Source organism: Sturnira hondurensis, unplaced genomic scaffold (assembly GCF_014824575.4).
Source record: "Sturnira hondurensis isolate 20B ecotype Veracruz unplaced genomic scaffold, ASM1482457v3 Scaffold0024822, whole genome shotgun sequence".
In the NCBI taxonomy this organism is placed as follows: Eukaryota; Metazoa; Chordata; class Mammalia; order Chiroptera; family Phyllostomidae; genus Sturnira; species Sturnira hondurensis.
In genome coordinates, this window is record NW_028097453.1 from 3,634,056 (window position 1) to 3,657,742 (window position 23,687).

Sequence of the window (23,687 nt, forward strand, 5' to 3'; positions counted from 1 at the left end):
GTTCAAAATTCAAAGGGACAAAGAAACACTTGGGGGAAGAAAACTATCTTTCCTGCCTTTGTCTCGGTTAGCCAGTTTCCTTTCCCAGAGGTGTCACTTTCTTCTATCTGTTTCCAGAGGTCTTCTGTTCCATATGTAAGGGTACATGTGTATGCAGACATCCTACTCATATAGTTTTTCATTCAAATCAGTTGTGTTTATGTACCAGATTTATTTGAATAAAATTATGTCAGAGTGATGACCGATTTATGATTTACAAAACATTAAAGTGGAGTCTTGACTTAAATAAGTATTACTTTCTCTCTAGGAGCTTTTTAATAGAAAAAATGACTATATCTAGATAGTTAATTTCAAAACAGATATATACATTAATTTAAATATGGGGTGAGTTGTGCCTAATTAGTGTTAATGCATGAAAAATAAGCAGCAAAATGAAAATATAAACCAATAAAATGTAATAGTCAACCATTTTAGAAATTTAGAAAGGGAATAAAATGAAAATATAAATTGTATTACTATGTGACTCTCCCATTTTCTTTAAGGAATGAACTGGAATCTGTGAGAGAAGAACTAAAGCAGAAAGAAGATGAAGTTAAATGTAAATTAGACAAGAGTGACAAAAATGTATGTTATGTTTAATAATAGATCATATCACAAAATTTCAAATTGTAAAGGCAATATCATGTGTCTAAAGAATGAAGTATACTGTTGAATAAATAACTAGTCATCGAGGGATTGTTGTAGGCTGTTGACCTTTAAAATATAGGCAGAGTTTGGTTATTGTGCTTATATGGTTAGTATCTAGGAGAAATAGTGATATAATTCTAAATTGCTTTTATAAATGCTCAATATTTAACATTGATTTACATTTTTAGGCTAAATAAAAGCCTCATGTTTTAATCATGTAGAATATAGTGATAAATTGGGTAATAAGTTTGTGTTGTGCTTTCGCGGAGATAATTTAACAAGTTGGGATAGGAAGAAGGTTTTTAGGGAAGAATCATGAAAGTGTAATAGTGCAAAGCAGGTGAAATGATTATAGTATATAACATATATAGTGGGAGGAAGTTGTGCAAAAGTAGATCAGACAAGATGTGAAGGTCATGAATGTTTTTCATTCAACAAATATCATTCACTATTTACTGTGAGCTAGGCAGTGTTCTGGGTGCTGACTTTGGCTTTTTTGGCCTGTTCCTTTCGTTTTGGTACACAAAGGTATTCCAATTAAGTTTTTTGTTTTAATTAGGAAAGTGACATCTTTAATGTTTAAGACTGGAATAGGAAGAGGTGAAAAGCACTGGAATTAGTTGAAAGGCTATAAAAAGTCTTGAAAGCTAGAAGTCTAAGGAAAAAAGTGTTGGAGAGGACTCCAAGTTAGAGAGGAGAGGACTCCAGTCATGGTTCGGGGTAGAGTGATCTGGCTGCACCTGAGCTGTGTGTCCCCTTCTGGAGACCAGTCAGCCTCTTGTCAGACTGCATGGGCTGAGCAGGGCCACTGTGCATTTGCAGTAAAGTAGTCTTTACAGGAGAGGACTGTGGCCAAACTGAAGCACAGGTCCTCTTTATAAATGCTGTTGGAGACATAGAAGAGATGTTTGATCCAAACTTGAGTTAGGACAAGCAGGCTTCCTGGAAAAAATGACATTTAGCTTGAAACCTTAGGTTAATAGGAATTTGTGGAAGTCACAGGGTGGAGAGAAACAACTATATCTGGAAGAGGAATATTCCTGGTTACGTACACACATATATATTATAAAGTATAAGAGAACTATCATATTTAAGCAACTATAAAATGTTCATCATGGCTGAAAGGTAGAGTTTAAGATAGTGGTGATAGAGGAGAGAGTAAGGAAAGATGAAAGTGGGTAGAGATGAGGGTAGAATATTTAGGTTTTATAAGATTAAACCTATGCTTAAGAGTTTTGACCTTATACTTTAAAAGTTGAAAAAAAAAAAGTTGTAAGACTATTGAGAAAGTCCAAGTCCTGTAATATTTTTAAGGGCTTACAACAGACAAGGAGTGTTTTAGTTCTTTTATATATGTTATTTAACTGTAAGTCATTTTTTTCCTTCACTTTATGAATTAAGAAATTAGAACTCCTTTCCCTGGCTGGTGTAGCTCAGTGGATTGAGCGCAGGCCTGCGAACCACACGGTCGTGGTTCGATTCCCAGTCAGGGCACATGCCTGGGTTGCAGGCCAGTTCCCAGCAGGGGACTCACGAGAGGCAAGCATACACTGATATTTCTCTCCTTCTCTCCTTCCCTTCCGCTCTAAAGATAAATAAATTAAAAAAAAAAGAAATTAGAACTCCAAAAAGTAAAAACTTTGAAAGGCTACCTGACAAGAAGGAGTGAAGTTGACCTTCTGCCATTCTTTAGCCTACATCATATTTTTTCTCTCATAAAGCTAATTTTTTAAATTTCATATTTATTAATTAAATTCAACCAGGAAAAATAAATTTAATCTTTCAAGACTTGCTATGTAACTCACTACTTTAAAATTTATATCAGAGGCTGCTTCGAAAATTAATCTTGTATGTGATAAGGAAAAACATGAATTTGATGTTTAATTTAAAATAAAAATCTGCCACTAAGAATGTAAATTTATTTTACTAATGAGAAAATAATAAATTTATTTTACTAATGATTAATTAAGGGAAAAAACAAAATATAAGACAGGCTGTTAGCATATTTATAATTTAAAAAACATATTTTATTTATTTATTTTTATAGAGAGGGGAAGGGAACGAGAAAGAGTGGGAGAGAAACATCAATGTGTGGTTGCCTCTCATGTGTCCCCTACTGGGGACCTGGCCTGCAACCCAGGCATGTGCCCTGACTGGGAATCGAACCAGCGACCTTTTGCTTCACAGACCTGTGCTCAATCCACTGAGGTACACCAGCCAGGGAAGCATATTTAATCTTTCCATGGTTGGATTTCAGTTTACCTATTGAAACAGTTTCCCAGAAGTAATCCAGTTTGCAAATATTTCTCACATATTTTGCCTGATGTTGAAATTTACTATACTCTTTTTTCCAATCCACTACCTTACTTCAGACTTTTTTTCATACATACTTTATTGGACCCTCAATTTCCTCATCTCTAAAATGGGGATGACACCCACCCCTTTTATATTATTGGGTTGTTAGGTGGTTTAGATTAACAGATGTCTGTGAAAGGCACAGTTAAAAGATTATGAGCATTTATATGCAAGACAGTTTTTCCAATTTCAAGATGAATTGGGAAAACTGATAAAATATTGCCAAGTGATATCGGGCTAAGATAAGAATGATAAACATTAACATAAAGACAGTTTTTAAAGAAAGCATACTGAAACAAATTAGGAGTACTGATAACTGTTAATATTTTTGTAGAAAGAAAAGACTGAGCTTTAAAATTCATTTCTAAAAGATACTCATAGAAAATAATAATTCTATTAACATTTTAAATCTGATGTTAAGCATTACTTTTTTAGGTTCGAAGCATTGAATGTGAAGTTTTAAAAAAAGATAAACAAATGAAGATATTAGAAAACAAGGTATTATCAAACTGCAAAAATATTTGGGAATGGATACTTTGTAACAATACAGGATCTGGCACAAATAACACTCTTTATTGCAAAATCTTTTATTATAAAGTCATAAGCATGTAATTCTGTAATAACAATATCACACTCAAGCACACCACATGACATTTTAGGTGAAATGTTCAAATTGCTGTCCATCTCATGTGAGACATTCACATACCCTACCAACCACATTCAAGCAGGCCTTACTTCCACCAGACCCTGTATGTATGATTCTTTAGGGCCAGCCTTTACATGTAACAGCCATTATAGCAATCTCAGTTCTCCTTGAAGGCTTTGTAGATTAATGTAGAATTTTCACTGTAAGTTTCTTTGAAGAGACTCTAGGTTCAGTTTTGCACAATGCTTCACAAAGCAAGGTTTTATTATATTCCTCTTCAGTTATCTCTTCCTTTTCCCAAAATTTCATATTCTGAGCATCTACATTTGTTGTGGTTATCTTCAGAGTGGCAGGATGCTTTTAAAAAGATATCTCTCCCATCTCTCCAGAGCTGCAGAAAAATTTCTGCTGCCTTTATGTGAAGTGTTTTCACCGCCTGGCTTCCCAATTCACTTCTTCCCTTCTCTGCACCTCACTACACAATGGTCCTAAATATGACGTTCTATATATAGTGAATAGTCCTCTGGAAAGTGAACTCCACTTTCTGAAGTTCTGGCCTCTAATAATCAACACCATTTTTTCCTACCTAGAATTCTGATGAATAAGATTCTTTATTACTGTACACAAGAATTATTTTATTTAAAAATCAACTGGGTAAAGGTCATCAGAGAACATGTATAAAGGGCCCATGGACAGAGCCAAACAGGGTAGGCTTGAGGGTGGGAGGTGGGTGGGAGTGGATGTGGTGGGGAGAGTGTGGGGGGTGGGGATGGAGACAACTGTACTTGAGCAACAGTAAAAATAATGAACTGTGATAGTTTGATACTTTTCAAGGTTTCTGGGCATTCAACCAAATTTATTTATCTTAATTAGTTCTAATTTTTGAAATTATTTAAATTTAAAAGGATCAAAAACTTCAATTTTCATTGACTTATTCAGAAAGAAGGGAGAGTGAGATGGGACAGTGAGTATAATAAGAAAAAATATTTCAAGGTTCTGGCCAAGATGGAGGAATAGGTAGAAACCCTTCGCATCCTTGCATAACCAAAAGGAGGATAGCAACCAATATAAAAACAGTAAACAACCAGAAATACAAGAAAATGATACTGCATGAAACTCTGACAACCAAGAAATTAAAGAAACAGTCAACTAGACTGGTAGAAGGGAGACAGGCAGATGGGCAGACAGAGAAAACCAGGGCAAGGCAGCAGACCAAGTGGGCAGGGCTGCTGAACGGGAGACTAAGACTCAGAGCTGACTGTGGACTATGGCAAGAGTTGCCATGGTGGGAGAAATTCCCAGTCTCACATGATTTTGTTGGAAGGGGGGGCTAGAGCCTAGCAAGCCAGGCCTCACTACTCCCTCTCTGACCCCTCCACCACAGCACCACAATGCAGCAAAGAGGGTTGCCCTGCCCTGGAGAATACGTAAGGCCCTGCTCCCTTACAACTTAACAGGTGCACCAAGACAAAGAAACAGGGCCCAAACGAAAGAACAGAGCAAAACTCCAGAGAAAGAGCTAAGTGATGAGACTGCCAACCTGTTTGATGCGGAATTCAAAACACTGGTAATCAAGATGCTCACAGAACTGATTGGACTTGGCTGAAAAATGAAAGAACAAATGAAGACTACCCAAAGTGAAATAAAGCAAAATATTCAGGGAAACAACAGTGACAGGAAGGCAACCAGGACTGAAATAATTGATTTGGAACAAAAGAAGTAAACATCCAACTGGAACAAAATGAAGAAACAAGAATTAAATAAAAATGAAGAGAGGCTTAGGAACCTCTGGGACAACTTTAAATGTTCCAATGTCTGAATCATAGGGGTGCCAGAAGGAGAAGAACAACAGCAAAAAATGAAAAACTTCATTTTGAACAAATAATGAAGGAAAACTTCTCCAATCTGGCGAAGGAAAAAGACTTCCAGGAAGTTGGGGAAGCCCAGGGAGTCCCAAAGAAGATGGACCCAAAGAGGAACACACCAAGGCACATCATCATTAAGTTACCCAAGATTAAAGATAAGGAGAGACTCTTAAAAGCAGCAAGAGAAAAGGAGACAGTTACCTACAAAGGAGTGCCCATAAGGCTACTGGCTGATTCCTCAGAATAAATCTTGCAGGCAAGAAGGGGCTGGAAAGAAGTATTCCAAGTCATGAAATCCAAAGACCTTCATCTAAGATTACTCTATCCAGCAAAGCTATAATTTAGAATGGAAGGGCAGATATAGTGCTTCCCAGATAAGGTCAAGTTAAAGGAGTTCATCATCACCAAGCCCTTATTATATGAAATATTAAAGGGGCTTATCTAAGAAATTGAAGAAGATCAAACTATGAACAGTAAAATGACAACAAACTCACAACAATCAATGATTGAACCTAAAAAAAAAAGAAAACAAATACTTAGCAAACAACTAAAACAGGAACAGAATCCAAGAAATGGAGATCACATGGAGGGTTATCAGTGGGGAGGGGAAGGGGAAGAATAGTAGCAGGGAGTACAGGGAATAAGAAGCATAATTAATAGGCATAACATTAATGGGGAGAGGTTAGAAATGGCATAGGAAACAGAGAAGTCAAAGAACTTACATATATAACCCATAAACATGAACTAAGGTGGAGAATGCTGGAGGGTTGGGGAATGCAGGGCAGAGGGGAGATAAAAGGGGAAGATTTGGAACACTGTAATAGCATAATAAAAATACTTATAAATAAAATGGTGCTCTCAAAAAATACTTCAGTCTTTTGTGCTAATGAGGGAGATTAAATATTTTTTACATTGGAATTTCTTTCTACTTTAATTGGCATTAGAACAATTTACAGATCTTGGATGTTTTAGGGGTACCCATTAGAAATCTGTGCTGTTTTTATGGTACTCTGGATATTTGGGGGCTCACACTTCTTAATCCAATTCTGCATGTGCACCCAGGGGAAGAAGTCCCTCAAAGTGAGATTTTAAAAAGTGGTTCAGCCGGTATGTTAACAGGAATGAGAATGTAGTTAGAATGAGTCAGAGTATCGTATCATTCCCTTACCCTGTAGATAACGAGTAGAGCACATCTCAGAGATGAGAAATGGAATCATTTTTAAAGTAGTTGAATTCAAATGTGTTTTTATTAAGAATTGTTAAGAATTTCAAATTTGTATTGAGGTAATCTTTATTAAAATTTGTACTTGTTCACAGGTTTCTTAGACATTAATGGAATTATTTAATGACATGATTTTTAAAGTGACTTCTGTATTATGTAACATTTTATTAGTTTGAAATAATTTTGACGGAAACATTGCATAAAATAATTTTTTATAATTTTTAGTGTAACAATTTAAAGAAACAAGTTGAAAATAAAAACAAGAATATTGAGGAGCTCCAACAGGAGGTATGTACTGATTCTCAGTATCAAACTGTTTTAAAAATATTTTTTTCACTCCAGTTTTAGAGAATAACACTCCCCTTTCCCTTAGTAATTTCAGTCTTAAGTAAGGTCGTAGTACATGTTTGAGTCACTTTGGTACTAAATGTAATTCTTCTTAACTTTTAACAGAATAAGGCGCTAAAAAAAAGGAATACAGAGGAAAGCAAGCAGCTGAATGCTTATGAGATAAAGGTATTTAAAATCATTATTTTTGTTTTTAAAATAGTAAACAGATGAGAATTTAAGAATTTTATACCCTTGTAGCAGTTATTTTCAAACAGTGTCAAAAGATGTTTTGAGACTGTGGAAATCAGTTCTTTTTACTGTGAGAGTACTCAATCGTCTATGATGTAGGTGTGTTAAAATAGTCTGAACAGCTTAAAAATACACACGTGGGTGTGTATAATGTATGTATTCATATTCCTTATGCATACATTGACAACTGAGGTTGAGTAGTGGAGCTTTGGAATTCACATTTTCAAAAAGTTTTACCTGTGGTTATATTGATGCACAAGGGACGAGATAACCATCGACTTTGTAGGCAACGAATTAAATCCTGGAATGTAAGCTCATGACATCAAGGTAATACTTCCTTTTCTTAGTCCCGGTTCCTTGAGATATAATTTACATGTAATAAAATACATGGTTTTAAGTATACAGTTTGATGAACTTTGACAGATGTTTTCACAACCATGGAACAACAGCACTCAAGATACAGGACTATTTCTATTACCCCGAAATTTCCCTCAGGTCCTTTTACAGTCTAAACCCGGTTCCCGAGAGGCAGCCAGTGGTCTACTTTCCGTCTTTTTAAATTGGTTTGTCTATTCTGAAATAACATTTACATGGAACCATGCCAAATATATTCTCTTGTTATAAGGGTTATTTTGTCAGCCTGTTCTGAGATTCCCTCATGTTCCTGTAGGTATCAGTAGGTCTTATACTGCTGAGTCGTCTTCCACTGTATGAATATAACAGACTGGTTTAGTCTCTTGTTAATGGACGGTTGAATTGTTTCCATTTTTATCATTATGAATAAAGCTTTTATGAACATTCTGGACATTCTATGAACACGGGACATTTTTTCATTTCTCTTAAGTAAATATCTAGGAAAAGGATTGTTGGTTCATTGAATGTTTAATTTTATAAGAAACAATCAAATCATTAAAATTTGCATAATGCATAATTTGCATTTGCATAATTTACAATTATGCAAATCATAATTGTATTACACTCTAATAGCAGTGCATGAGAGATCTAGTTAGTCCATATCCTACTCACGTTTGATGTTCACAGTCTATCTAATTTCAGCCCTTCATGTGGGCAGAGCCCAGCTTCATGGGTGTTTAGTCACACAATGTCCTGCACTTAGTTTCCTGCTCTATTATTGTCACCTTGAAAAATATGCAAGTATTTTGTTTATTTATTTTTAGAGAGAAGGGAAGAGAGGGAGAGAGAGGGGGAGAGAAACATCAGTGTATGAGAGAAACATTGATCCGATACCTCTTACACACCCCCAACCAGGGACCTGGCTGGCAACCCAGACATGTGCCCTGACCAGGAGTCAAACTGGTGACCTCTCAGTTCGCAGACTGGTGCTCAGGCCACTGAGCCACACCAGCCAGAGTGTCATCTTGAAATTTTTAATGATTTATGAACTAGATGTGCTCCCCTTTTCATTTTGCATTGAGCTCTGCAAATTATGTAGCTGGTCCTGTTTATGGCTATAGCAATATCCTATTGTTGTTTTATTTTTCATTTCCTAATAATAGTGTGAAGCATTTTTTCATGAGCTATTTTAGTCATTTGTATATTTCCTTTATGAAGTGTCTATTCAAGTCTTTTGCTCTCTTTTTTACTTAACCCATATCATAAAACTTACTATCTTAACCTTTTTTTAAACCATACAGTTCATTTACATTGTTGTGCTCTAATCCTCAGGACTCTCTCTATCTCATAAAACTGAAGTCCTGTGCTCATTAAACAACTCCACATTCCCTCCTCCTCAGTCCCTGGTAGCCAGCATTCTCTGGACTCTAAATTTGAATACTCTAGGTACTTTGTATAAATAGGAAAATATAGTATTTGTCTTTTTGTGACAGTTTGTCCATTTCTGATAAAAAGACAGAATTTTGGTAGAGATTGCACTGAAATCTTCTCATATACTTGATAGTGTCGGGATCCTATCATGACAGTGAAAAAGACAGTCTATAAAATGGGAGAGAATATTTGCAAACCATATATTTGGTAATGATGTAGTATCTAGAATATATAAAGAACCACTTCCAATTCAACAGAAAAGGCAGTCATGGAAGGACAAATATGGCATGATACTACTTATATAACACACCTAAATCAAACTCACAGAAGCAAAGATTAAAATGATAATTACCAGGGGCTGGGGGCAGGAGGAGATGGGAAATTATTACTCAGTTTGTATAAGGTTTCAGTTATGCAAGATAAATTAGTTCTTTTAGTTCTAGGATCTGTTGTACACGTAGTGCCTATAGTCAACAATAATGTATTGTGCACTAAAAATTTATTAAGAGTGTAGATCTCATGGTAAATGTTCTTATGACAAATAAGGGACAAAAGGAAACTGTTGGAAGTGTAGATATGTCTATTATCTTTATCTTTAAAAATTGTTGCTTTGGGACTTCCCCCAAGATGGAGGCATAGGTGGAAATACTGTGCCTTCTCCCACAACCAAGTTTGAATACAACAAAGGTTTAGTAAACAAAGATGCAGCCAAAGAACAGAAAATTGAACTATATGGAAGTCCGACAACAACGAACTGTTCAACTGGACCAGTAAGAGGGGCGGAGCCAGCAGCGGAGCAGGGTCGGGCAGGAAGGATCTTCCGACCCCAGGTGCCCAGGCAGCCGGGGTAGCATCAGGCGGACCCAGTGAGGGTGCGGGGCAGGCTGACCGAGGTCACACATTCGCGTGCAGATAAACGAGCAAAGGAGTGAGCAGTGAGACAGACTACACAGGCCCCAGCGGCGGGAAGCAGCAGAGTGGACAGCCACTGCCCCTCTTGGACCCCCATGTACAGCATCACAACCCAGCGACTGAGTTGCCCTGCTCTGGTGAACACCTAGGGCTCCAATCCTACGTAACAGGCATGAACAGTCCAAAATATGGCTCAAGAAGAACTCAAAGCCCCAGAACTGATAACTCTAAGTGACCAAGAAATAGCGAACCTCTCAGATGCACAGTTCAAAATACTGGTGATCACGATGCTCACAGAACTGGTTGATTTTAGTCACAAATTAGAGGAACATATGAAGGCTAAACTAATTGAAATGAAGGGAAATGCACAGGAAACCAATAGTGATGGAAAGGAAACTGGGACTCAAATCAAGGGAGTGGACCAGAAGGAAGAAACATGACCAAACAGAAAAAAGTGAAGTTACAAGAATTCAAAAAAATGAGGAGAGGCTTAGGAACCTCCAGGACATCTTTAAACGTTTCAACATCTGAATTATAGGGGTACCAGAAGGGGGAAAGAAACAGCCATGAATGGAAAACTTATTTGAACAAATAATAAAGAAAAACTTACCCAGTCTGGCAAAGGAAATAGACTTCCAGGAAATCCAGGAAGCTCAGAGAGTCCCAAAGATGTTGGACCCAAGAAGGAACACACCAAGGCACATCATAATTACATTAGCCAAGATTAAAATGAAGGAGAGAATCTTAGAAGCAGCAAGAGATAAGGGGACAGTCACTTACAAAGGAGTACCCATCAGACTGTCAGTGGATTTCTCAAAAGAGACCTTACTGGAAAGAAGGGGCTGGAAAGAAGTATTCCAAATCATGAAATCTCAAGACCTACATCCAAGATTGCTCTATCCAGCAAAGCTTTCATTTAGAATGGAAGGACAGATAAAGTGCTTCTCAGACAAGGTCAAATTCAAGGAGTTCATCATCACCAAGCCCTTATTATATGAAATGTTAAAGGGACTTATCTAAGAAAAAGAACATAAAAACTAGGAACAGTGAAAGGACAGCAAACTTTTATTAACAGTTATTAACAACCACAGTTATTAACAACCACACCTAAAACAAAAGCAAACTAAGAGGACAGCTAGATCGGGAGTGGAACCATAGAAATGGAGATCACGTGGAGGGTTAGCAACGGGGGAGTGGGAGGAGGAGAAGGGGGGAGAAGGTACAGAAAATAAGTAGTATAGGTGGTAGGTAGAAAATAGGTACGGGGGAGGTCAAGAATAGTAGGGGAAGTACAGAATCTAAAGAACTTGAGACACGTGGTCATAAACTAAAGGGGGGAATGGTGGGGGAGGGGTGTGCAGGGTGGAGGGGAATGGGGAGGAATAGAACAACTGTAATGGTATAATCAATAAAATATATTTAAAAAATTGTTGCTTTGATTGTGTTGATAGCTTCCTGGGCATATGCTTATGTCCAAACTTATCAGATTGTATACATGAAATATTTGTAATTTTTTTGTATTAGTTATACCTCAATAAAGCTGTTTTCTAAAAAGGAATATACTTTTTAAAAGTCACATGGGCCCTGGCTGGTGTAGCTCAGTGGATTGAGCACGGGCCTGCGAACCACACGATCGCGGTTCGATTCCCAGTCAGGGCACGTGTCTGGGTTACAGGCCAGTTCCTGGTTCCCAGTTCCCAGCAGGGGACTAATGAGAGGCAACCATACATTGATATTTCTCTCTCTCTCTCTCTCTCTCTCTCTCTATCTCTCTCTCTCCCTCCTTCCCTTCCCCTCTAAGATAAATAAATAAAATCTTGAAAAAAAAAGTTACATGGGTATTCTATACAAATGGAATACTTACTGCAATAAAACATACTGAACTGAGACTAAACAATTTAAATGTTGTTGAAACTCGTTAAAAATTAAAATATGGCTCCTTTAAAAATATTAAGTCTAAATATGTATTTTAGGGGAGAGGATAGATTTTGTTAATAAAGTACATTTTACCATATGAAAAAGTAAGGAAAATAATCCAACTATAATTTCCATGAATAAATAATCTTTAGAGATTCAGAGAACCACAAAATTAATATATTTTCAAGAAACCCACAGCATTTCCTAATGTTCATGTTACTTTTTAATTTTTTTACACAAAGGTCAGTAAATTAGAATTAGAACTAGAAGGTGCCAAACAAAAATTTAAAGAAATGACTGACAGCTATCAAAAAGAAATTGAGGACAAAAAAATATCAGAAGAAAATCTGTTGGGAGAGGTAAGAAAAACTAAATATATTTGAGAATTTGTTATACTAAAACTCTATATTTTTATTTAATAGCATTTTAAGAGAAATGTAATTTTTAAATTATGATTTTAAAAAGAATAATAATTTATACTAGAGACAATTTGTTATAGAAGCTGAAGTACCCTTGTTGTTCTAAGTACTTAAGTATTGAGTATTCTGTAATTATTTTGAAAAGATTAAATGATCATTATGGTGTAGAGCATCCTATAACAAACCAGAATGGTAATGCATTTTCTACTTGGCTTCCTTAAATTTCTGGAGTTTGATTTTTGCATTTTGTATAATAGCATATGGTTTCTACATTTCAGTTAAATTTGTTTTTATGCTTACTTTTAACAAATACTTCATTGATTTGATAGGTTGAGAAAACAAAAGTAATAGCTGATGAAGCAGTAAAACTACAGAAAGAAATTGATATACGGTGTCAGCATAAAATAGCTGAAATGGTAGCACTTATGGAAAAACATAAGGTAATTTTTTTCTTCTTGTTTAATGAAAATTATTTATTAGAGCCATAGTTATGCATAAAATGGCATTCTTATTTACCAGAAAATTATAGGTGTAGATTTAGATGTAATTACTGCTAGAATGCCCTTGATCTCCCATTTCTCTGTGTTTGAATCTTAGCCACACAAAGCTTAGCTGGGGTGTCACTTTGAGGAAATACTTTTCATCATTTATGGTGGATGGAAGTGATCACTCTTTTTTAAAAATCCTCACCCAAGGACATTGTTTTTCATTGTTTTTAGAGAGGGAGGAAGGGTGGGGGCAGTGGAGAGAAACCTTGATGTGAGAAAGAAACATCAATTGGCTGCCTTCTTGTACATGCTCCAGGAAACCTGCAACCTGGTGTGTGCCCTGGCTGGGAATCAAACCTGCGACCTTTCTGTCTGCATGACAATGCTCCATCCAGCCGAGCCATACTGGCCAGGGTGGAATTGATCACTTTTTATCTCAGTTTTCCTAGTTGTCTCTTACAGCACTTTCTATCTTATACTTATTTGAGTACATACCCAGGATATATATCTTGCTAATATTTATATCCTCTATGGGTGTTTAACATACTTGAGGTTAAATAAAATTTTATCAGTGGAGTAAATAAACAAATAGCTTAATGTAATAGCTTAATGTCACAAAACATTAAGGTTTGTGAGTGTGCTCTACTTTTTTCATTGTTTTAAAGTAATCATTCTGTTAGCAAAATAGGCCTTATTCTCTTCAGAATTGGAGATGAGATGGGCTATACCTATATATTTATCTTTAAAAATTGTTGTTTGGGTATAATATTATTATGGGGTAACCAATGATTTTTAAAAATTTTAAACTAAATTTGTGAACTCATAGATTTAACATATTTGGTATGTCTCAGTCTAGTGCAGTTTTTATCCTTGTCTCATCCTTGGCCAGTGGGAGCCTCTTCAAACTGTCTAGCAAGTCTTTTTGGCTTGACTTTAATAGTCCTAGGTAGATAGCTTTCTTGCTTTCTGCTATGCCAGTGTTCAAGGCTCATAAACTTCCTGCCTCTGATCTGGAATCAGCCATTTTTCTAAGAGGTCCTGGTGTTTATAGCCTATTTTTAAAATTATGAAATTCAGTGTTTGCAATGAAAAAGAATTATTTACCACTCTTGTATTATTTTATTTCCAAGACAGTTATCTGTTTCATTGTTTATGTAATTGAAAAAATTAAAAAATATGCTCATATATATTACTGAATTCATAATCATTATTTTCTTCAAATTTCAAATGCACAAGGATGACAGCTATACTATAGCATAATCTATTTGGATTCTAATATACTTAAAATGTTTTTTCTGTTTAATATAGCACCAGTATGATAAAATCACTGAAGAAAGAGACTCAGAATTAGGACTTTATAAGAGCAGAGAACAGGAACAGGCTTCAATGAAAGCATCTATGGTGAGATACAAAACAGATAGCTATAAAAGCCAATTTTCATGTCAACATGACTGGTGCTAAAGAATAATATTAAATAAAGCCATAAGTTTTTGAGTTGTAGAATCAAAAAAAATTTAAATCTACAAGGGATCTTATAGTTAAGTGGGTTTCCAATTTATTTTCTTGAAATGGTGGAATGAACTTTTTTTAAAATGAAAAGTTATTAACTGTAGTTACAAATAAGTTTGGAGCTCTAATTGAGATTGGGAGTGGAGGGGTTGGGGTAGACTGGGAAAGGTTGAGGAGGAGAGATGCATGGAATTAAATATTGCTTGAGAGCAGCTATAAAAATTTTGTCTAGATGAAATCTTCAGTTATGTTTAACTAACAGCCTTCATGTCAGTAGGCTTTAAAGTGTACATATTTTATAAGTAATTTATTTCTCTATGCAACTAAATTTATTTGAAACACTAGGTTGCATTTATATGAACTTATAAATAAACTTCATGTTCTTTTTCTTTAGGAGATTGAACTATCCAATCTCAAAAATGAACTTTTGTCTATTAGGAAACAACTTGAAACAGAAAGGGAAGAAAAAGTAAGTTTTGTAGCATTATCAAGAAACTAATTGTAAGGTTTCTTTGTGTTTATAAAAATATGTCATATTAGAAAATAACATACATCTGAGTGACTGGAGGTAAAAATACAGTTTTTCTTCCATTAGCTTTTTTCAAAAGTATTTATAACTTAAAATCAGAAAGTGTGATGCTTCCCACTTTGTTCTTTCTCAGTATTGCTTTGGCTACTTAGAGTCTTTTGTGGTTTCATATAAATTTTTGGATTGTGTTTTTCTACAATGGCACTGTAAAAAGTGCCATTGATATCTTGATTGCATTTGTCTGAGGGATTGCACTGAATCTGTACATGGCTGTGGGTAATATGGACATTTCAACAGTGTTAGTTCTCCGTGATTAATAATCCATAAACACTGGCTCTCTTTCTTTTTTGTGTGTCTTGTTCGATTTATTCCATCAATATCCTGTAGTTTTCAGAGTAGATATCTTTCCTCTCTTTGGTTCAAGTTATTCCTAAGTATTTTATGTTTTTTTGATGCTATTGTAAATGGGATTATTTTATTTCTTTTCAGATAGTATTGTTAGTGTATAGAAATGCTACAGACTTTTGTATGTTAATTTTGTATCCTACAGCTTTACTAAGCTTGTTTATTAGTTCTAACAGATTTTTGGTGGCATCTTTAGGTTTTATTTATGTAAAAATTGTCATCTGCAAATAGAGACAGTTTTACCTCTTCCTTTCCAATCTGATACCTTATATCTTTTTCTTACCTGATGTCTCTGGCTGGGACTTCCAGTATTGGGTTGAATAGAAGTGGTGTGAGTGGACATTCTTGTCACTGATCTTAGAGAAAAAGCTTTCAGCTTTTACACTTCAGTGTGAAGTTGGTTGTGGGCTTTTCTCTATGGCCTTTGTTTTGTTGAGGTACATTCCTTCTATACCTAATTTGTTGAGTTTTTATCACGAAAGAAAGTTTAGTTTTGTCAAGTGCTTTCAATGCATCTATTGAGATCATTATGATTTTTGTCCTTCCCTCTGTTAATGTGGGTATTCCATTAGTTGATTTGTGTATATGGGACCATTGTTCATCCCAGTGATAGATCCCACTTGATCATGGTGTATGGTCCTTTTAATGTGCTGGTGAATTCTGTTTGCTAATATTTTGTTGAGGACTTCTGCATCTGTTTTTAACAAGAATATTGGCTTATAATTTTCTTCTCTTGTGATACCTTTCTTTGGCCTTATATGAATTTGAAAGTGTTCCTTCCTCCTCTAATTTTTGGGTAGATTTTAAGAACGATTGGTATTAATCTTTAAATGTTTGGTAGAATTTACCAGTAAAGCTATCAAGTTTTGGGCTTTTCTTGTTGGAAGATTTTTTTTTTAAAGATTTTATTTATTTATTTTTAGAGAGAGGGGAAGGGAAGGAAAAAGAGAAACATCGATGTGTGGTTGCCTTTTGCGCACTCCCCACCAGGGACCCTGCCGGCAACCCAGGCATGTGCCCTGACTGGGAATCAACCTGGGACCCTTTGGTTTGCATGCTGGTGCCCAATCCACTGAGCCACACCAGCCAGGGCAATTATTGGGAGATTTTTGACTACTGATTCTATTTCCTGACTTGTTGTCAGTCTGTTCTTATTTTATATTTTTTCATAATTCAATCTTGGTTGGTATATATTTCTAGGAATTCATACATTTCTTTTAGGTTATCTAATTTGTTAGTATATAATTGTTTTACTAGTCTCTTATGGCCCTTTAGTAGTCTCTTAGGATCCTTTGTGTTTCTGTAGTATTTGTGATAGCTCCTTTTATATATCTGATCTTATTTATTTGACTCCCCTCTCTCATTTTAAATAGTTTATCTAAAGGTATCAGTTGCATTTATATTTTCAAATAATGTTTTTAGTTTAACTGTTCTTTTCTATTGTTCTGGTCTCGATTTCATTACTTTTTGTTTTGATCTTTGTTATTTTCTTCTGCTAACTTAGGACATGGCTTGTTTTTCTATTTTTATGAAATATAAAGTTAGGTTAATTACTTGACAGCCTTCTTTTTTCTTAATGCAAATTTAATGTAAACTTTTCTTTTAGACTGCTTGCATTCCATAAGTTTTGATGTGCTGTTTCCATTTTCATTTATTTCCAGATATTTTTGGATTTCCTTTTGATTTCTTCTTTGACCCATTTTCACTTATTTGTAAACTTCCCAGTTTTCCTCCTATTACTGATTTCTAATTTCATATCATTGTGGTTAGAAAAATATATGAATTTCTCCCTCCTACTTTTAAAAAATTTGTTAAGACTTGTTTTGTGGCCTAACATATGATTTATCTTGGAGATGTTCCATATGCATTTAAGAATGAATATTCTGTTTTGTTGGGTGGAAAGTTGTGTAGATGTCTGTTAGATTTGTTTGTTCTAAAGCGTAGTACATATCCAATGACTCCTTACTTATTTCTGTCTGGATGACTTATCCATTGTTGAAGGTGGGGTACTGAAATCCCCTATTATCATTGTAATGTTGTCTGTTTCTCCCTTCAGATATGTTAGTATTGGCTTAATGTGTTTAGGTGCTCTGCTTGTAGGTGCATACTTATTTATAATTGTCCCCAGACATATGCCCTGACTGGGAATTGAACCAGTGACGCTTTGGTTCACAGTCCGGCATTCAATCCACTGAGCCACACCAGCCAGGTTTTAAAAATTTTTTTTTCTCTTTACTGCTGGATATATACACCCTAAGAGGTGTATTATTTCCTAAGTATTTTGTGCTTTTCTGTACTTTATTTTTCATCTTTGTTAATCTCATGTTGAAAGTTCATTTTTTCAAGGCTAATACGCAGAAGAAAAAATGAATTCTGTCTCTAAAGGCCAAGAATATTTTGGGTGTCTTTGCAGCTCTTTATGGTTAGTTATCTGTGTGTATTCCTTACTTTATTATCTGGTTTTTCCTCTTCATTTTATGAATTAAGAGAGTTGTGATCCAGATTTTTAACAGGCCTACTCAAGATTGGACAGATAACATACTAGAGATAGATCAGAATTTTTTAAATTTTTATTTATTCATTTTTAGAGAGGGGTAGGGAGGGAGAAAGAGAGGGAGAGAAACATCAATGTATGGTTGCCTCTCACATGCCCCCGACTGGGGACCTGGGCCACAACCCAGGCATGTGCCCTGACTGGGAATTGAACCAGTGACCCTTTGGTTTGAAGACTGGCACTCAATCCACTGAGCCACACCAGCCAGGGCCAGATCAGAATTTTTTGAAAATATATTCAAAACCAAATAACATTTCTATAGAGAAGAACTAACTCATTTTTCTGTTTTATTTTTATTATTTTAATAAAATTTATAGGTAAGTATTTTTTCTTGTTAGTACTTCTTAGGAAAGATTTTGATAATAGGAGCATTCATTTGTGATAATAGCAATGACTGCATTGTATGTATTTGATATTCATTTTTAATAGGAAAAACTCAAAAGTGAGACAAAAGAAAACACAGTTACTCACAAAGAAAAAAATGACAAGGTAAGAGTTTTATATAATTTTCAGTTTTTCTTTATAACCAATTCATTTTCTAACATCTACTAAGAAAATTTTATTATTCATAAATATGAAAAGAACATTTAAAATTTATCACACAATTTCAATTCCTAAACTGTCTCTTGTTATTTATTCATTCAAAAGCATTAGCTAAAAGTTTTAAAGCAGCTTTCATTTGGAGATTTAGAGAAAATTTCAATCTTCTATAATTTTTATGATAGTATTATCTTAAGTTAGGTACTTCTGTGTTTCTTGCGAATTTTCCAATGTTAGAGGCAAAATATTTTCATTAAAAATTATAAAGCCTATATATAGATTATGTCTGATTTGGGGTTTGAGAGGACTAAGTAAATGACATCCTGATTTTCTCAAGTCCGAACCAATTGAGAGAGACAGTAAAAACCAAACTAGTATCTTTGTTAGCTTATATTTGAAGGCAAGTAGCTTATATTTGAAAGCAAGGGGATTTCTTAATCCTGAAATGCCAAATTAGACAAGTTGGTCTACTCTGTCACAGGTAGATCTGGGCACTTAAAAATGGATGGCTCGTGTGAAACACACGGCATAGAGGAGGAGAGCCTTGTGTGTGCCTCCTCTGGTACCCAAGAGGAGAAGGGACTGGACTCTATTTGCCCAGTTTCTCCATCCAGATCCGCTAATCCCATTAAGTCATTTTTCTTCCCCTAAGGAACCAGAGAGATTAGGAACGTTACCCTAGTGTTGCCCCCTGAACGTGGAAGGAAGCACCAGGTGTGTGGAAGAGGGGTGCCTCTCGGTGTCTAACCCATTACAGAGGGGTTTTAATGGTAGGATTTAGTGTGAATGATTAAATTCTCTATACACAGTGACGTAGTCAGTCCTGAGTCCCCACAGAGGTTGCTTTTGACTATAAACTGAATGTGACAGAGTGGTCTAATTTTTAGGTATAAGTGCTACAATTTTGTTTGGGTTCAAAGAAAGAGAAGAAGAATAGGAATGTGGTGTCTGTGAGTGAATATTGAGCTCTTCATGTATTCCAAATGCTGTGGCAGGCACTGGGAAAAATTTTATTTGGAGAAATTATGGCCATATTAAAATTAGCCAGCAGGATTAGATATAGTCTAAAGGAAGTATCTGATGAAGATAGATAAATTGGTTAAATTCTAATATTCACTTCTGAATATAGAATGCATTCATATTATGAATGTATATATCCCATATTGTTATAGAGTTGTTTTGACTCATATAATTCCAATAATATATAGCCTATTTTTTATATCTATTATGAAGTAGATTAGTAAATGCCTTATATTGTATCTGGAGGGGTATGTGTATGTGTGTACACATATATACATATTCATATATGCATATATATCTTGCAAATAATGAGAAAATGATGAAAGAAATGAAATAATTTAAGTAGACTTATTTTTGCTATACTTTATTACAAAATTATTGAAATATATCACAAGCCTTTATGTAGTTATCATTAGGTTTATCACACATTTCTAAGTTTGGGCAAGTTACTTAACTTATTTTTTTTAAAGATTTTATTTATTTATCTTTAGAGGGGAAGTGGAGGAGAGAGGGAGAGAAATGTCAATGTATGGTTGCCTCTTGTGTGTCCCCTGCTGGGAACTGGTCTGCAACCCAGGCATGTGCCCTGACTGGGAATCGAACCGCGATCCTCTGGTTCTCAGGTCTGAGCTCAATCCACTGAGCTACACCAGCCAGGGCACATTACTTAACTTCTTTGTGCCTCAGTATTCTCAGCTAGAGAGGGATAATAATAGTACCTATTGCCTAAAGTTGTTATGAGGGTTAAATGAGATGATACTTGTAAAGCATTTAAAATAGTGCAAAGCACACAGGAAACACCATGTTTGTTTAAAAAGTACAACAGAGAAAATCATGAATGTTCTGTATATATGCATCACTGGAAATATAACATTTAGAAATGAATGTAGTTTGTAGGAAGGTGCATGCATTTCCATGATGTATCACGAGGAAGGTTATTTCAGTATTCTAGAACTGGAGTAGGGGCTTGCATTTTCTCGTGGGCTACCAGGCTTCTAGGGAAATGTTAATTCTCAGATATGGCCACACGGTGGTGCAGTTGCCATTCTCAGTCTGTTTTGAGAGAAAAATTCATCTTTTCATGAGAGTAGTTATGTTTTGGAGATCCCTCATGAATCCTAGGAGCAGAATAAATTTGTTTTCATCAAAATTTTATTATCAACTAATGACCTAGAAATATTTGAAGGAAAAATGTGGAGAAATGTGACCGAATAAATGCTACTAAAATTTGTATTTGCTAGAGAAGAAAGACTATGAAGTGAGATCAATAGGACAGGGTGCAACCTGCAAATCACTTTATTTAGCTCCTTGATAATATAAGTGGATAAATTTAAGCCTAGAGATGTGGCGGACCTGGCCAGCAGAGTCCGCCTGTTGTGGCTGACGACAAGAATAAAATGTACACGTGACAACAGTCCTGTGGAGAAAAAGGGAAGGCACGGCTACTCTCTCAAGGGGAGAGTGCCTATGGATGCCTCAGCCACTCCCTCAAGAGGGGAGCACCTCGACCCTTGCCTAGACAGGCTTTTATTGTTTTCCTTGGGTCTTACATCAGAGAAAGATTTAGTACCTATTACACAGAATATTATTGTCTACATTTTAGGTACAAATCAAGGAAATGAAAATAACATACAGAGAGGAATGGTGATGAGCTGATTAGCTCTGTCCTTGGGAGAACTCATACAAACTTTGGAAATTACCTTGAAGATAGAGAATACACATTTGTTGTTTTAGACCAGGGTGATGGAGTTTTAGCAAGAGCAAGCCATAGCAGTCTGTATGCATTTTCTAGGCCTGATTCCCACGGGAAAACTCTGTTTGAAGGTCTGGCTCCTGCCCACCACTTGGCTTCTGTAGGTTTTCCACACAGAGCTGAGTCACATTTGCTAGGCCCAAACAAATCAGTACCCTACATAGAGATACTTAATGATTTACTTAAAATCACCCAGAAAGATAGTAAAAGATCTGGAGGAAAAGAGCATACTTGACTCCCAGTCCAAAGTTTTTTCATAGCACTCGTGGGCATAATCCTATACTTTTTAACCTTCCTAATTTGTATAATGAGTCAACCACCAGGCTTTTGAAAGTAGCCCCTTCTTCGGTGTGTGTGTGTGCTTCATTCTTTCTTGAGAATGATTGCTATGATCGTATTCATGGATATATGGATATGGTGATGACCACCAAAAGCAGTAAAATAGAAAGTAATGGCATTAGTTTCCTGTAGGGTCCTATCAAAGCAATTTTTATTATTACTGGCTTTTACTGGAAAGCTTGGTCAGGTGCTGAAGGAGAGAGAGAAAGAGAAGGAGAGAGAGGGAGGAGAATTAAAGAAGTTGGGTTGAAATAATATCTAAGTATTTAAAGTAAAGTTGCAATTCTTTTTCTTTTTCTTCCATTTTTATCTATTTTTATTTTTAAAATTACTGTTGAGATATAATGCTATATTAGTTTCAGATCTAAAACCCTGTGATTAGACACTTGTATAACTTAGGAAGTCATCATCCAATAAATCTAGTACCTATCTGACATCGTATACAGTTATTACAATGTTATTGACTATATTCCCTATGTGGTACTTTACACCCCAATAACTATTCTGTAATTATCAATTTGTATTTCTTTTTCTTTTTTTAAAGATTGTTTTACCTTGATAGAGCAATTTTTTTCTTTTTTTGGAGTGGAATGAGGTTGGTAGATTGGAAAAGGCTGATTTCTTTTTTTTTTTTACTAGATGAGAGAGAAAATATGAAAGCATAAAAGAGAGTGAATGGAAATGAGAATAAATTGCCCTTTAGCTTTTAGGCCATTAGAATGAACCACACATTAAGGCATTTTGCCACCAGGAATCGAGGCTTTTCTTTATGGAATCCTGAATTTATGGTGAGATAGAGAGCTATCTTATTTGTTCTCACAGCAGCACTCTGAAGACAGAGAAGCTGGTCCATGTACATCTTAATAGGAAAACAAAGTGAGAAATTGGGAAATTAATTATTTGATTAATTATTGTGTAATCTATTCAAAGTTCTCTAATCAGTAATACATTTGGGGGTAAATTCTTTATTCCAGTGTTATTTCTGATAGTTGCTGCATTTCATTTAAAATGACATTTAATGATGATTTTTTGCACCTCTGTTGTCCATTATAGAAAACACAGACGTGTTTGCTGGAAACACCTGAAGCTAGCTGTCGGAAATTTGATTCTAAAGCAGCTTCTTCGCGGAATATCTCTCCAAATTTCACATCAGTTGATCATAGCAAACCCAAAGACAAAAAAGAATGTCTGTGGAAATCTGCCAAAAGTTCTTTATCTACACCATTACCGAAGGTTGGTTGGTAAAATTTCAGAGCACTAATAATTTTTTTAATGAAAAAAAAAAAAAGAATTTGCCCTGGCCAGTGTGGCTCAGTGGGTTGGAGAATCTGGGTACACCAAAAGGTTGGGGGTGTGATTTCCGGTCATGGCACATACCTAGGTTGTGGGTTGGATCCCCAGTCAGGGCATGTATGGGAGGCAACCAATCGGTGCTTCTCTCTCACATCGATGTTTCTTTCTCTCACCTGCCTCTTTCTATTTCTCTAAGATCAATAAACATTAACATTTTTAAAAAGACAGTTTTGGTGTTATATACTATATATCTTGTATTAGACATTGATATAAAACCAATTTCTTGAAAGTTTCAATTTTTTATGGTAACATGACATATTTTTTTCTTGTCACTGTCCACAACTTAGTGACATCTTGGGCAGATTGCGTAACTTTCTAGCATTCACCAGTGCACAGATTCCTGATGTGGGCAATGTGATGCTGACTTGGTATTTTCCAGTATCACCCAGTTATCTCCCTTTGCTACTTACTCCACATCATCTCACTGCTGTATTCTTACAGAGCAGCCAGCCCTTGTGGCTGGCAAGTTAGCTCGTTTCTAGCTGCCTTTCACACGTTCACTTAATCCGTGGGGAATTCATTCAACCTTTCCACGATAAATGGCAGTGTAGAGTGCTCTACTTCTGACTCCCCCCTTTCTCCTCTGCTGTCCATCTCTCTCTAATTTCTTCTTACTCTGCTCAGCCAGAGAGAGACAAATGAATTTTTCCTGCATAGGTTTATATCCAGTCGGGAAATGATGCCAGTCTCCCTTTTTTGAAGGCACTTAGTCTTTATAAGGCTGCTGTTCGAGTTATTCCATCACTTGTTTTGGGAGTTGGGGGGAAAGGTACCTCCATACCTGTCTCTACCCCTCTAAACTAAAATTTC

The 23,687-nt window shown here is 35.7% G+C and overlaps 1 protein-coding gene across 2 annotated transcripts in view; it reads left to right on the forward strand.

Moving 5' to 3' along the window:
- SYCP1 (synaptonemal complex protein 1) overlaps window positions 1-23,687 on the forward strand; it is an 88,112-nt gene that overhangs the window by 49,786 nt on the left and 14,639 nt on the right. The window contains exons 20-28 of one of the 2 annotated variants that reach the window (XM_037038835.1): window positions 543-624; window positions 7,001-7,063; window positions 7,229-7,291; window positions 12,211-12,327; window positions 12,717-12,827; window positions 14,184-14,276; window positions 14,779-14,853; window positions 18,302-18,361; window positions 22,578-22,757. In XM_037038835.1, coding sequence (XP_036894730.1) covers window positions 543-624; window positions 7,001-7,063; window positions 7,229-7,291; window positions 12,211-12,327; window positions 12,717-12,827; window positions 14,184-14,276; window positions 14,779-14,853; window positions 18,302-18,361; window positions 22,578-22,757 — 844 coding nt within the window. The remainder of the gene's footprint in view (window positions 1-542; window positions 625-7,000; window positions 7,064-7,228; window positions 7,292-12,210; window positions 12,328-12,716; window positions 12,828-14,183; window positions 14,277-14,778; window positions 14,854-18,301; window positions 18,362-22,577; window positions 22,758-23,687) is intronic. The other variant, XM_037038836.1, reaches the window with a different exon arrangement.